This window comes from Antedon mediterranea, chromosome 7, assembly GCF_964355755.1.
Source record: "Antedon mediterranea chromosome 7, ecAntMedi1.1, whole genome shotgun sequence".
NCBI lineage: Eukaryota > Metazoa > Echinodermata > Crinoidea > Comatulida > Antedonidae > Antedon > Antedon mediterranea.
Genome location: NC_092676.1, coordinates 6,389,615 through 6,406,584, shown reverse-complemented (window position 1 = coordinate 6,406,584; position 16,970 = coordinate 6,389,615). Strand labels below are relative to the sequence as shown.

The 16,970-nt window shown below is 31.2% G+C and overlaps 1 protein-coding gene and 1 long non-coding RNA gene across 2 annotated transcripts; both read left to right on the top strand.

Moving 5' to 3' along the window:
• The first annotated feature begins 87 nt into the window (after window positions 1-87).
• LOC140054985 (trophoblast glycoprotein-like) lies at window positions 88-14,020 on the top strand. Its single transcript, XM_072100130.1, has 11 exons — window positions 88-281; window positions 2,897-2,968; window positions 3,313-3,381; window positions 8,381-8,449; window positions 9,138-9,215; window positions 9,354-9,425; window positions 11,651-11,719; window positions 11,949-12,020; window positions 13,217-13,351; window positions 13,581-13,649; window positions 14,011-14,020. Exons 1-11 carry the CDS (start codon window positions 88-90, stop codon window positions 14,018-14,020), a joined length of 909 nt encoding a protein of 302 aa, XP_071956231.1.
• Window positions 14,021-14,057: 37 nt separating this feature from the next.
• LOC140055273 (uncharacterized) lies at window positions 14,058-14,484 on the top strand. The gene is made up of 3 exons (XR_011846649.1): window positions 14,058-14,085; window positions 14,214-14,285; window positions 14,427-14,484. It is a non-coding gene; the product is annotated as an uncharacterized lncRNA (long non-coding RNA).
• Window positions 14,485-16,970: the final 2,486 nt, after the last annotated feature.

Here is a 16,970-nt window from a genome sequence, read left to right as displayed (position 1 = left end):
GCATTGTCCTTAGTAAAGTTTCTAACAATCTATAACTGTCGTAGAGGCAGTCTACATTTCCATTTACCTGCAAAGATGTTGAAGATAATGTCTCACAATTTGTTGATTTTGTTCTTGTTTTGTTTGTTGGTGGATTCTTCTAAATGTGTTGAGGTTGCATGTAGTAATGATACTAATGTGAATGCAGTTTGTGAATGTACAGAAAGAAGACGAACAGTGAATTGTACAAACCGTGGACTCAATGAATGGCCGGTAGGAATTCCTGCAAATACACTGTTTCTGTAAGTTTAGATTTTTAAATTTGAATTTCATAAATCTAGTAAAACAAAAAGTAAATAAATAAAACTTAATTCCATGTGTTTTAGCTTATTCACCAATAACATATTTAAAAAGTAGTACAAACATAAACTTTAATACTGTAATATATTAAATGCATTGCACATGAGTAATGTAATGATACAATACAATATAATTGACATTAAATAACTTTCAGTACATCTGATATCTCACTCCTACCATTGTATTTTATATATAATAGTATAAGGAAAGAAGAAAAAAAAAATATTTTCCTCTATGTTATACACTCTTTACACGTTTTTCAATTCTTAACCATGTACGTATAATTTACCACAGAATTCTTTATTTCATAACTCTTTTTATCTCTTTCAGGCAATCAAAAAAAAAGTTATATTTTACTTTACCTAAATATCAATTTTATAAACGTTAATTTTATACCTTGCTAAATTGTTACGGTCCATATCTGACCACATTTTTTTTGCCTTTTCTTTATTTATTAACAACTCACAATTGATTATACCTTCTAACTTCACAGTGAACATTAACCATGGATATTTTTTGAAGAGTCCTAGTCTATGTTTGACTTTACTTTTATAAACACAGAAAGTTAAAATGGAAAATATTTCATTAATTTTGACATCATATTTTCCAAGTACAATCTTCTTCCATGTAACTTCCTGAGTAAATGCAAAACATGTTTTCAGCATAGCGCAACATTTTACCCAGCAATGTTTTACTTCTTTGCATGTAAATAACGTATGCTTTTCGGTTTCAACCTCCTCATTACAATATTCACAATAATTACTGCTTGACAAATTCCATAATTTTAGCTTACACCTAGTTGGTAAAATTTTATGTAGCAACTTAAAATTAAAGAAAGCCACTCTTTTTATGTGCAACATACTCTTAACTTTGTTTTTCCAACATAGATTCGAGTCAATAAAACAATTTTGAAGTTGGTTTTCCCATTTATCTTGTGCTTTTGGTATGCACGCTTTATATGCTACATCGGTAAAAGTGGAATAGAATTGTTTGACAGTTTATAATTTGAAGTAACATTAACATTTTTCTCTATTGTATCAACCTCTTTATGTATATTATAACAATAGGGTTTCTCAACCACTATAACTTTCCAGTTTCTCGGAATAGCGTCAATTAGTGGCATATATATTAAAAATGAATTTTCCATTCGTTTCAACAGTGGAGTTATTTCATTAATATGCTTAAATTTAGACTTAACCATAATATCTCCTACTGTTTTTAGTCGCGTGGAAGCGACTCTATAGTTCACTATGTCGGTCGGTCGGTCTGTCTGTCTGTCTGTCTGTCGGTCTGTCTGTCGGTCTGTCTGTCTGTCTGTCGGTCCGGTATCACTATGCGTTTTATCGCTTTAAGACCTTATCTTGATATCAGTTTAATCTAGCTAGGTCAATTTTCCACAGTATATTCCTTATGGCCAGGAATCAATGTGGTTATGTTTTCACGGTGCGCAATAAAAAATTACGCGGTCTACGCACGATTTAACGAAATCACGTTTATAATTATATCTTCACAACCATGAATCACAATTAAATAAAATTTGGTACTCATAAATTTCAGGGCATAAATCATCATATGGCAATACAATTACGTGCGTAGGGCATGTAACGCATGCGTACGCGCGCTTAACATTTTCAAAATTTATTTTCGAAGAAATGAGAGTACATTTCAGGCAATTTTAAGCGTTTACAAAATTGCCATGAGTGCGCATATTTTTGCGCGCGCACTGCGCGTTAAATGTTATTGCGCACTGTTTTTGCCCGATTTCTGTTTTCTTGACTTACTTTTCAACTCGAAATTACGTTATACGAGCACGTCGAAAGTGACAGGCTACGCACGTGTAAATTTAAAAAAAATAAATGTTTTTAAACATTTCAACATTTTTAAACATGTTCAGTAATTTCGGTCAGTATAGTTCACTATGTCGGTCGGTCGGTCTCTCTGTCTGTCTGTCTGTCGGTCTGTCTGTCGGTCCGGTATCACTATGCATTGTAGCACGCGACTTAATGGCTGTTGGCCTTGTTATACCTGAATTCACCCAAGATTTACAGAATAGCGATTTTTTGTTATGCATGACATATATATTCTCCCATAACCCTCTGAGTTTTTATTTCAAATATACATTGAGGTTTTTTAGTATAAATATTATTAAACCGTATGCAGGCTTTAAGCATATTTATATAGAATGTATTCACATATTTGAGTGCATTGTGCTTCTCAAAGTTTGCGTCCGTCATACTTAATGCATAATTAATTGGAAATAAATTGTATAATGGAATAAATTTCCACTTTCCTGGATCCGGGCTTAGTAAACGTTTTACCCAGCCTAACTTTAAAGATTCAATCATAGAGTTAAAGTCTATCATTTTAATCCCACCATTTTCAATGTTTTGTATCAGAGTATTTCTTTTAATTTTTTCTTTATTACCACTCCATAACAAGTTGTATAAAATATTGTTTATTTCAATAGTTTTTACATTAGTTGATAGTTAATTAATTCTAATAATAACGGATTCGAAATAAACTAGTAGTTTAACATAACATAATTACTTGTTTATAGTTACTTAAGCGATAACAACTTGAAGAAAATCGACACAAATGCTTTGTTACAGCTACAGGAACTTTTTTCAATGTAAGATTTCAAAATTAATTGTCATTGTTTTGAGTTATTTTATCTAGTTTTGCTCCTTTTATGTCTAATGTATCAATGATACATATCTTATAAAATACAACTTTAATAATTTTGTTTTTGATAGAAACCTTAACAATAATGTACTTACTAGTTTACCAAGATTTCCGAAGACAATCGTTTCAGCGTAAGTATTATTTCTAAAATGTATCGTTGATCGTATTCGGTATTTGGGCTTACGTCATGAAAATCTTGTTTTCACTGGTTTATTATTGGATATAACACTACAATTAAAGACAAGATAGGAAATTTTGTTGGAATTTATGTTTATTTTTTTAATTTCCTAGATATGCAATGAATAACATGTTGACAGAAGTATCGACATGTTTTAATGACCTTCCACATCTTCGTACTGTGTAAGTTTAGCATCGATTTAAGGATCGATTTCTCAACTGTTTTTAAAATATATTTTTACTAGATGTGTATTTGGTATTGTGCCAAAATGTTTAATATTATACATTGATTATAATTGATAAAGGTGTAATTACTACCTCTAAAAGCGTTTACAATCCAACGGAACTAGATGAATGAAAAGAGGTCAATACAATTATTTAGGTTGGTATAACCGCATGGTTGCCGCAATACGGTACTGTACACTATGACCGAATTATGCAATTTACTATTTACATGCATTGAAACGTTTTTATAGACTGTGAATTTAGCTCAAGTTTTATACGTATGAAAGCCATACAAATGTGCCAAAAATAATAAACCGAAACACAGTGTAGAACATATACTTGATAGTGGGTTTCAAGGTTGTGAGGATGGGAATTTGCTTGTTAATAATGTTTTCTGTAAACAAATTACTGTTATGGATAATATTAGGAATGAGAGACAGGAATGTTGGTATTAATGTCAGACAATGCTAGCTCTCATGTTTGTGTTTTTAGAAAATATATTATGTGTTGAGAATAGTAATCACTTAATAGTTATTGCATTTGACGCATTCGTTCCCTAAACTAAATGGAATGTTTTAATTGTTGACAAACCTGTATTTTAAAATGAAATTGAAACAACATTTCGATGATAAATAGCCGTTGCTGCTGTCTATAGTCAACTTAATTGGCAATATCGAATAAACAATGTTTGATGAACGATATTTATTATTTATAATATTTCATTTTTTTTCTTTTTGAAATAGAAATTTAGATCACAATAGTATATCAATACTAGAAAATACTACATTTAAAGGCTCAAATTTGGTAGATCATTTGTAAGTGAATACAATTGTTTTTACTGCATATTAACAATAACGAGAATCTACTACCACTACTACTACTACTACTACTACTACTAGTAGTAGAGTAGTAGTAGTAGAATATTTATCTTAACTATTATAATAACTTGTATACGAGTCCGAGGCCTAGCCCTATTTAGCGAGCGATTGTTCGTACTACTACTACTACTACTACTAATACTACTACTACTACTACTACTAGACCTACTACTACTACTACTACTACTATATAGTATTATTATTATTATTATTAGTAGTAGTAGTAGTAGTAGTAGTAGTAGTAGTAGTAGTAGTAGTAGTAGTAGTAGTAGTAGAATATTTATCATAACTATTATAATAATTTGTATACGAGTCCGAGGCCTAGCCCTATTTAGCGAACGATTGTTCCAGGGGTAGAAAATCAATTAGTGACATCGTGTTCCGACGCGTCAATCGTAGCAAATATTAATAATATGACCTGAAATAAGCGGCTAACAAGAACTGTTGTAATATACTTCCTTACAATTTTTTGTTATTGATGAACAAACAAGCAATTAATTTGAATAACAAATTACTTATTAATTTTTTTGGTAAAAACATATGTACAACCTACTGTATAATAATGAATACAGTACACAGTAAATATAATAGGCCTAAAAATAAATATTCAATTTTTAAGGTCTACCACATGACAATAACATACTTTACAGAGTATATAGTGTAGTAGGTTTGTATTGTAATTCGCATATATGAATCCTCTGCAACATAATATACATATATTTGTAATTCAACATTTTTTTTTAAATTATTAAAGTATAGTTTGGGTGAAAAGTAATGTCAGTAGGTACCGGTGTCATATTTTTATCCACCTCACTCTCAATTTGAAGTCACAAAGACAAAGAACTCTGAATCATCAACGATTCCTGAAAGTGTCAGAACAATCTACAATTAATAAATATTATTTTTAAAATATGTAAATGTATCATATAATTATTATACAGATATTGACTGCTTAGAGGGTAAATATAAGATTTGACATCCCCGAGGGAATATATATTTCCTGAAGCGCCATCTGAGGCTAATATATAATTCCTCGAGAACATAATATCATTCACGAGGGATGTAAAATCTTATATTTTACCAATATAAAAGGCGAAATATGTTATATTACATAGCCAACAACAAGTAGAATATCTGCTGGGTCAGGTAGCTAGGCTAGGCCTCCTTTTTGTATTGTATGTAAACAAGTCTGCCTAGACACCTTACCTTGCGAAGAATAATATACAGATAATAACTAATTAATGGTTCCTTGGCAATACAAAATTCACTAGCCTAGGGCGTTTAAATATTAACAGAAGAATTTCCACCAATAAGCCTACATTAATAAAAATAATAATATTATTATCAGGTAGGCCGAATCTATATATAAATTTACGTAAGGGCAACATTCGGTAAATCGCGCGTTACTTCTAGAATGTTTACTCGATGGTATATAAAGTTGGTTCGTACTTTCGGTACTGATTTTAACCACCTGATGTAACCCTGTTTACTAATTAAATTGAGTCAGATAATTAGTTATTGACAATTAAAATGAATTTAGGTTGAACGATTTGCCCCAAGGTAAAATAGGGGTGTTTTCCGACCGTAGTATACACTGTCTAATTGATGTCCTCTTAAAAAATACCTGCACACAATAATACGAGGATGTTTCGCATTTTTCTATCTACTCTACGATAATTGTTTTTAATAGCTGAAACAGCTTGGTTGAACAGCTCGAGTACAGTATCATAATGTTGAAGACAGGCCGATTTTCTTAAAAAAATACTATTTTGATAGATTTAATATACGTTTATACAAATGTATTTATTTGCGATGAATGGTACATTCCAATCTCTCAGACTCCCAGTTTGTAGGTAAATTTATGAGCCCTCCATGGTTTAACACAAGTATGTACATTTATGGGGTGTCTCGAAAACAGAGACCAGAGACCCGAGACCCAGGGTCTCTGTTTTCGAGTCGAGAAAATCTCGAAAACAGAGACCCCCACTAAAACGTCTCAATATTACGTTATATAGGGGGTCTCTGTTTTCGAGTTCTCAAAAACAAAGACCCCCACTAAAACGTCTCAATATTACGTTATATAGGGGGTCTCTGTTTTCGATATCTCGAAAACAGAGACCCCCACTAAAACGTCTCAATATTATGTTATATAGGGGGTCTCTGTTTTCGCAAAACATTCCAATCTCTCAGACTCCCAGTTTGTAGGTAAATTTATGAGCCCTTTGGTTTAACACAAGTAGGTACATGTATGGGTCCTTGGAGAATAAACTTTAAACTGAAATATAGTATTGCAATACTTTGACAATGTTGTAAATATGTATTAACCATTTTTTGGTCGCCATTTGAATTGAAATTTTATTACTGTGAATGTGGTTACTGTTAGATATATAAACACATATACAAAAAAAACATGTATTACTGTGACTGTGGGTAGGCTCTACTGCTGGAAATATAAACACATAATATACAAATAAAAACGTTATTACTGACTGTTGCTTCTCAACATTTGTATTAATTAATAATTATAAAAAATATAAACGTCGTAGAATTTAAGTTTCTCCTTCGGAAGTAGGCCTACTTTTTTTATTTGAAAACACTTAATTCAATCAAATATAGGTCTAATAAAGTGCATAATAACAATTAAAATATTAATTTAAAAAAATTTAAAGAAAATATTGGAACAAAATATGGTATAAAATCCGCAAACTACATATTTGTATCCTTAGCATAAAAGAAAATTGTAAATTTAGATTATCATTCCTGTTTTTTTAGAGCTTTTTTATGTCTTGTCATTTCAATTATCCTTTCACACAGTATAGCTAAGATTTTGACTTTCTAATTTGATGAGGGCGCACTACTCCATGGCTCACAATGGCGTCATCCAGTAGTTCTATTATATCCTAAAATACATTTCGAAAATGTTACACGCTTCGGACGAACAGGAGATTCTTGTGTTAACCAATCATAAACGGTCTTCAATCACATCTAGGGAGGACTAATAACAAATGAGGGCGCTATGTATGCATAGTTTAAATAGTTTAGTTGATTAATTTCAAGCAAGTTCCGTGGCGCAGCGGATGAAGCGTTGTCTTGAGATGAAGTGAAAATGTCATCGCGAGTTCAAGTTCCAGTAGATGAATTTTGTTTATTTATCGCCAAACTCGAGTGTTGCCACACGGAAATTACACAGTCAATATCACCGTATTCGAGAATTTGCGGGATTTGATATGTTTAATGATAATTAAGTGGCTTTCCCACTGTTAAGACCATGGCCATTTAGATTGAATCTGGGAGGAGGACAGTCGGAAAAACGCATCACATCGCACATGGATCGCGTCAAAAAAGAGGGAACAAACATCGTGTGGAGTTTGTTTGTTTAAACTCTAAACACTGTTTTTAGAGTGTACCATCACCACTATCACTACCACTATAATTATCACTACTACCACTAATATATAAATAACTCTCAAGTTGAAATTGTAGATAATTTTAAGTCTCTTGGTGTGGTGATCACTAGAGATCTAAAATGGCACAACCATATTACCAAGTGTACTAAAAAGGCCCAACAACGTCTTTACTTTTTACGTAGACTTAACTCCTTCGGAGTGGACCCTTTCATTATGAAACTTTTCTGTAAGTCCCTTATTGAAAGTTGACTCACCTTTAGTATTATATTGTGTTTCACCAGGGCCACAAATAAAGATAAGTCTGATCTACAACGTGTTATTAAGTATGCCTCACGTCTTATTGGAATATAACAAAGCACTATTAAATTAATTTTCGGGAAGAGTTTAATTAAGAAAACGCATTGTATATTGCTAGATTCAAGCCATCCCATGCATAATGTATTTGAGATGTTACGTAGCGGTAGACGATACCGGTCCATCACTTCTCGTACTAATAGGTTTCACAACAGCTTTTATCCAGCTGCCATTCAGGCACTGAATGCTAGATGGAGAGTGTTGTGACATTATATCATTGTAATTGTGTTTTTGTTTTGTTTTTTTTAATACCAATGCCACTACTATCAACACCACCACTACTACTTATATAATAATATTACTGGTTTTTTTTTCCAGATACATATCGGAAAACCATATACATGGCATTGAACCTTTCACTTTTGTAAATGTGCCGTTAGAATTCTTGTAAGTTTGTTGAAATAATTTATTTTATTAATTTCAAGCAAGTTCCGTGGTGCAGCGAATTAAGCGTTGTCTTGTGATGGAGTGACAATTTCATCGTGAGTTCAAGTCCCAGTAGATGACTTTTGTTTATTTATCGCCAAACGCGAGTGTTGCCACACGAAAAGTACACAGTCAATATCATCGTACTCGAGAATTTGCTGGATATTATATGTTTAATGATAATTAAGTGACTTGCCCACTGTTAAGACCATGGCCATTTAGATTGAATCTGGGAGGAGGACAGTCGGACTTGAGGAAGGAAATACGCATCACATTGCACTTGGATGGCTTGAGAAGAACTCTATTTATCAAACAACAGCCATCCCCCGTCATCATCCAACACCTAACTTCAACACAGGCACTGTTCATATGTTACTCATGTCATTCGCTCATTTGGCCGTTATAATTATGGGGAATTATTTTGCCCCCAAATTCCACAATTTATCCAACGGATGTCACATCCTTACCGACCATTTGATTTACTGGCTCCTGTGACAACACACTGGACCTTTAATATTAAGCTTTAGTAGTATTTATCATTGCTTGTACAGTATCAGTAGAAATAAATATTATGTATTGTTAAATATGTATCTGAAGAAACTGGGAAAGCTTAACTTATTTGTGTTGTGTTTAACTATCATTTTTTTAGGCGGATTCAGTATGACAACGGAATTCAAGTGCTCTGTGAAAATGCATTTGCATTGGCTACAGATTATGCTGTTGGAGTGTAAGTAACATACATTAATTATTCGTTTTCTTTTACTGTAATTTAATTTAAAAAACATGTCGGGGGGAGAGGGGGGTGGTGTGGTGCGAACTATTCGTTAATGTAAATAACAATTATATCTTATATATTTTTTAATAGGTTTGTTCAATTCAATCCTAACCTGGAAAAAATATCTACTGGGACTTTCAAAAACATAACAACCGGAAGCATGTAGGTATATTTGTATATTATGTATCCGCATATTATATTTTTGTACTGTCGAAATGGAAAAAAAGATACTCTCTCGGCAGAGAGATACAATTTTTCAGATTATTTATTGAAAAGATTTTCATCTTCAAACGCCCACTGCAAGTCAATCTTTAAAAATCAATGATATTAGTACATTTTATATTGATCTAACCAACGAAATATGTCTGAAATCTATGATTGTGATCATTTTTAGTTTTCAAATGTTTTTAAACAAATAAACTAATTGAAAGAAATGTTAAATCAAACAACAATGGATGTCATCCAGCTTGTTAAAATGCAGTAAACGCAAACATCAAATATACAAAAAAAATATCCAATCCCAAAGCCCTCAACATAAGCTTGAATACAATCAATATAATAATAATTATATTTAACAAGCTTTGTCGAACTAGAAAAAAAGAAATATTATACATCTAAACTTAACATTTGAAAGCATATATGTCCTACGCCGATATAAATACAGTCATAAACTCTGGAAGGAAAACAGTACAAATCCACACTGCTTTGATGATGCAGTTATTACCGAGAAATATGCGAATTGTTCAACAAATATTTTTTTTAATTGGTATGAACATTTCTAAATCAATTTCTACCTGTTCTAAAGATACTTTTTTTTATTATGTCTGCTCCATCTCCGCACAATTATTTTAAATGTAGATTCTAAGAAGGGTAGTGGCCATTGTTCCGTTACATCACATTTACTAAAAAGTTAATTTCTCTAATGTTTAATAAACATCTTATGCATGCTATTAATGCTTCTTTTTTTATCTGGTATAATTTCAACTCTTATTAAAATAGCCAAAGTTATCCCAATTTTCAATAAGGGAGACCAACCAACTCGCTAATTTTAGACCGATTTCTTTGCTTTCAGTCAGTATTTTCTAAAATCATAGAAAACTGAATGTACTCAAGATTATATTATTATCAACATAGTGTAAGCAATTCATTTTATCAAACCAATTACGAGAGATTAGATTGTAGATTCCTTTCTTTTCTTTTCTTGACGTGTTCGTTGTTCCTTTCACGAACAACTTATTTAGAAGAATGACTACCTGTAATTAGACAGACCGATTAGTGCCAGGTCTGTCTAATTACAGAGTAATATAATATGTGACTCCGTTGGTGTGCGCCTTCGTCTCGGTTGATGTTGTTTTGCCTTCTTCGTATCCAAATTGCCTCTTTCATGCGTCTGCTGTAGGTACCTGATTCTCTGTCAATACTATGTGATGTCTTAACTACTCTACAACTACTTAAATAAGTATAGAATAGAATTTCCATTCCGAGCCCCATCTGATTCATTCTTTAAACAACATAAAATATTAAAAGTACATGCTCTAAACAAGGTCCAAATAGGAATATTTTTGTTTAATTATTATCACAACCAACTCTCTGGATATATACTTGATGTTCATAAATTTTCCTAATACAACCCATGATTACAACTTATATATATATATAACTGAAAGATGAGGGCGTATCAATTTGATCTCTGGTGCGCGTGCGTACAACTGAGGACTAGTGCTGTTCCACCGTACCACGCCGAGAATGTTAAAGAGTCGCTATCCAATCGAGTTTGAACAATACCATGAAAGTCCCAGTGGTCTAATGGTTAGGACATCTGCATATCAAGCAGGCGGTCCGAGTTCGAGTCTCGGTTGGGGTGACTTTTTCTCATTCTCACAGATTTCCTCATCTTTATCGTTTCAAATTAATTAATTAAATTTCAGTATATCACCGGCCGGGTGGTTTAGAATTAATGTTCATTGCCTGATGTGTTTATATATATATATATATATTTATGTTTGTTTTGTTAGACTCAGAAAGGTCAATTATTTATCACTGTTGCAGGTCCGCATTTGTGTAATAGACTATAGTTACATATTTTTTAAAACAATTTAAAAACATTTTATTTGCTTCTCTACCATGATTAATTTATTACATATTTGTGTTTGCATTTAATTTAATTTAAATTTTAGTCATTTTATCGTTGTAAAATGGTTCGTATGGTAAAAAAGGAGTAAATATATAAAGGCAATTGAGTTATGGGCATATTTATAACGTTTTTGCAAAATTATACTTTACTAAGAAACATGAGTCACTGTCCATGGTTTTTCAAAGTTTTGCATGCAGTTTCCCTTCAAATGTGTTTATGATAATTCGACAGTTTTGTAATAATGTTTTCCTAGATTTTTAGCAGGAAACAGTCTGCAGAGCATACCAGCAAAAGCTTTTCAAGGCAAATATTTTTTGGAGATGTAAGTATTTCCTCACTGCTAAGCTAACCATCGTTGAATATGAATTAGCTTTTGTCAGATTGGTTAATATTGATCTTTTAATTCAAAATGTAAAAGAAAAATGTAATCAATTTAGGCCTAATTTACTATCGATAGTTCTTTGAAAAGATGATTGAGAAAATGTTTCACAAATAACGTAGGTTATTCCATGAAAAGTAGTCTTTCAAATTATTTATGTATTTTTTTCTAGCTCACTCAAAGCAAACAAAATTCGATTTATAGATAAGGATGCCTTCGTTGATGTGGACCATATCCGTATACTGTGAGTTTGGTGCATGCGTAATCCAATGCTACAAACATTTTTTTTTTAAGTATATAAACGGTAATGCAAAAGAAAAGAAGAAGATTTATGTACAGTAACGCATATTTAGTATACACCTCTAAACCAACATTTATTTTAGATATCATTATAATCTTTAATAATAATATTTATTCATTATACTGATTATAATATCGTAGATGAATGAACATTCATTATTACAGTACATTAAATGATTCTTCTATCTCTTTAATCAATACTTTATGTAGACGGCTTTCGAACAACAAACTTACGGAACTACCAAACATTGTTAACTTACGAATAGATTTTATACTGTGAGTGTTTATGTTCTTACTCCTTTGTTGGTAACTTATAATCTTGACTGGTGGTAGTACATGCAATACAATATTAAATAGTATTCAATGTGGAACATTGCTGTAAACTAAATTCAAAATTACAAACCTGGTATCTCGTACGTTTGATCTTGTGGCCTACAGCATAGTTACTTGTACTGTACGTACACATTATTTATTTGGTACATAAAATAATTATAGTACCGTATTTAAAATGACCTTTATTATTTACCTGATATACATTTAGGAACCATTCGGTAAATTAACTCATTTTAAAACGACTAAGATGAACAAATCTGGGTGAATGTCATTGTCACAGATAATATCCGTTAAGTTAATTTATTTCCAATATATCACCTAACATTTTAAAGAAAGAAAGAGTTTACTATAATTTAACATTAGTATTTAGTACATTATAGCATTGAAAGCAATTGCTTCAACAGAATTCATCAACTAAACAAAAAAGTCAGTGATTAACTATTTCACGCCCTCTTCGTAATTTTACGTTCCTCTTCCATAATTTTTACAAATGCATTACTTATAGGTCAAGAATAAGTATCTTAATTAAAGTAATATAAATTAGGAATCATTTTGCAGTTCTGATAAAAGTACTCTGTGCGGATTTCAATCAATCATACCGATAGTTTTATATTGAAAGGTTGAAAAAAAAACCACCGCCAGTTTAATATTATTTGTAATGTACCGGTAATTGTTTTCCTTTTTTCTCTGCATTTAAGTCCAATAACCTAATGTATGATATCACATACAGTATTGTTTTTTCAGTCAAACAATCGGTAATACATTATTTAGTACAGATGCCTATACTTTCGACTGTGTATCTTTTAGAGACTTAAGCTGGAACAATCTGACATCTTTAGAAGACGGCCGGATACCTCCAGTTAAGAACATACAATTACACAAAAATAATATTCAGCACATTTCCAAAAATATCTTTTCTAATATGGCATCACTTGAGAAGCTGTAAGTATAATATAATGTCGGCAGCACATGTTGAAGACTCTCCCTCACCAACATACTGGTGGTGAAAAACGTCTTCTCAGATATTGGTTTAAAATGTGTAGGCCTACATATATTGCTCATGAACCATAATCTAAAGAAGTTATAGTTCCTTTAAAGTTTCATTTAAAAAATCATGTTTTAGTCTTCAAATCCATCTAAACAATACTTAATCTATAATAATATTTTTCAGAATGCTTATGGGAAACAGTATTACCTCTATACAAGAAAGGGCATTTAGTGGAACTAATCTTCAGTTTCTGTAAGTTAATTACAATATTGGTCCCGTGTACATAATAGTGCACGTTAAATACAATTAATAATAAAAAGATATCCGTGTTTTTTTTTTATAGATTAACAGAAAGTGTTATATACTGCATGCAGTATGTATATGTTTTAAAGCGAACTAGATACCTTGAAATGTCACCAGTGGAACATTTTAATAATAATAAATGCTATTTTGAAGTAAAACGAGCAAAAAAGTGTTTTAATTGTTAGGACTACTGTACATATCAGACGATGCTGATGACGATGTCGATGATGATGACGTCATTGAACTTAAATGATAAAGTTATTCATTTTGGTTATCGTCCTTTTTATAATGTTTTTTCTTTTTTTTCCAGCTTTCTTTAAGGGAATGGAATTACTAACATTACGTATCAAATATTAAAAACCAAGGGTAAAACGCTGAAATACATGTGAGATGTGTTACTTTTTTTAAATAAGTAAAATAATACATTTTCGATCTGTGTTATACACGTTTTAATTAATTAAAGACCTAACCAAAACAAATATATTTTAAACTAATAAAAGTTTTTTTTTTCAGATATCTATTTGACAATAAATTAGAGACGATTGGGGAAAATGCTTTGTCACATATGACAGAAAATGGAACAATGTATGTTGATAGGAAAAATTAAAAAAACAAACTATCATTATTTCATAACTGCATCGTTCATTATCCAAAACTATTAGTATCATTATTTTCCATTATGTCAATGAACTTACATGCACTTAATACAACCTTATCTTTATTTAGATATCTGGACTGCGGTGGACTACAATCACTTCCGAATGGTATTGAAAAACATATAAAAACGTAAACACTTTCTCAGAATTAAATATTTTAAATACTATTTTCTTTTACACACATCGACAACAACAAGAACCTGATAATTATTGTAATCAAATCTGTTAATTATAATTTAGGTAGGTACTCAGGTAAATCATATTTTGGAAATCATAAGTTACAAATGGTCACAGGTTTAATCTATATATAAATTTACGTAAGGGCAAAATTCGGTAAATCGCGCCTTACTTCTAAAATGTTTACTCGATGGTATATAAAGTTGGTTCGTACTTTCGGTACTGATTTTAACCACCAGATGTAACCCTTTTTACTAATTAAATTGAGTCAGATAATTAGTTATTGACAATTAAAACGAATTTAGGTTCAACGATTTACCCCAAATAGGGATGTTTTCCGATCGTGGTATACACTGTCTAATACATGTCCATCGTGAAAAATAACCGCATACAATAATACGAGGATGCTTCGCATTTTCCTATCTCCTCCTACGATAACTATTTCTAATGACTGAAAACCGGTTGAACAGCTCGAGTACAGCATCATAATGTTGAAGACAGGCCGATTTTCTTTAAAAAATACTATTTTGATAGATTTAATATACGTTTATAGAAATGTATTGATTTGCAATGAATGGAACATTCCAAATTATTGCATACCTCCATGGTTTAACACAAGTAGGTAAATTTATAGACACTTGGAGAATAAACAGAAATAGTATTGTAATGCTATACAATACTGCAAATAGGTGTTAACCACTTTTGATCGCCATTTGAATCAAAAGTGTGTTGGTACTGTTAGATATAATATAAACAAATATACTAATAAACGTTATCACTGTGAGTGTGGGTAGCTCCTACTTTTAGATTATAAACACATAATAATATAATACTTTATTACTGTCAGTTGTTTCTCAACGTTTGTATTAATTAATAATTACAAAAATATAAACGTATTAGTGGTCTTTAAATGTACTTTACTATTTCAATCGACCATGAGACAGTGACAGTTTTAATAAATTATTAAATCGGAAATGTTTTACTCTATTTAGTGGTATATTATTTATAGGCCTATAAAAAAAATATTTCGTTGCTTATTGGATAATAAAGAAATATAAAGAATAATTTAACAAAATTGGGTTTGTTTAAATGAGTTCAAATAACAAATTTCGACTCATTTTGTGATAAGTTTCTAGGTGCTCATTTTGGTTGACTACATAAATCATTGTGTCTTTTCAGTTGTTTCTGTAAACGACAATGTTTTATAGTCCTGCCGTACGTACATTTGAAATCGCCAGTTTTTTTACGCTGAAATTACTATGTATTCGAGAACCATCTGTGGGCACGAACTAGATGGTACGCGAGCGAAGCGAGCGTACCATCTAGTCTATACGTAAGTGTAAAATTCGGTAAATCGCGCGTTACTTCTTTTAATTTTTATTAGAAGTTATATAAAGTTGGTTCGTACTTTCGGTACTGATTTTAACCACCTAATGTAACCCTTTACTAATTAAGTTGAGTTAGATAATTACTTATTGACAATTAAAATGAATTTAGCTTCGACGATTTGCTCCAATTAGAAGTATTTTCGGATTGTGGTATACACTGTTTAATGGATGTCAATGCAGAAAAAAACCCGCACACAATAATACAAGGATGCTTCGCATTTACTTATCTCTTTATACGATAATTGCTTAAACAGCTTGAGAACAGCATCATAATATTGAAGACAAACCAATATTATTTAAAAAATACTATTTTAAAAGATTTAAGATACGTTTATACATTGCTTAGCGATGAATGGAACATTCCAATCTCTCAGTCTCTCAGCAGTCACAATAATTATTTGGTATAACACAAGTAGGTAAATTTATTGATCCTAAAGGCCCATTTACACTAGGACGATAAAGATCGACGATAATAAACAAATATGCATTGTTCATACATAAAACAAAAGAAATCTAAAAAGTTTTTATTCTAGAACTATTTAGGAACCTTCTATGCTTAATTTGATAAAAATTATTTTTTCACATGTCCAATCAAATAACGTCATGATTATTAGTAAGAGCAATAATATAGTGACAATACAACGATTTTGTTGGATTTATTGATCATGACGTCATTTGATTGGATTTTAAAAAATATTAGTTTTATCAAAGACAGCATAAATGAGTATTCTATAATTCTAGAATGAAAACCTTTCTAAATTCTTTTGTTTTGTGTAAGAAAAAGGCATGTTTATCTATTTATCGCCGATTGTTATCGTCCCAGTGTGAATGGGCCTTTAGTGATAAACTTAAAACCTTTTGGTTGAAGCGGTAAACATTTCTTACTGTGAATGTGGGTACAGTTAGATACATAAACACATATACAAATAAACTTTATTATTGACGTTGCTTCTCAATGTTTGTATTCATTGATAATTACAAAAACAATGCAGTAAACGACGTAGTGGTGTTTCATTACATGCTATTTTACTATTTCAATTTCGACTATT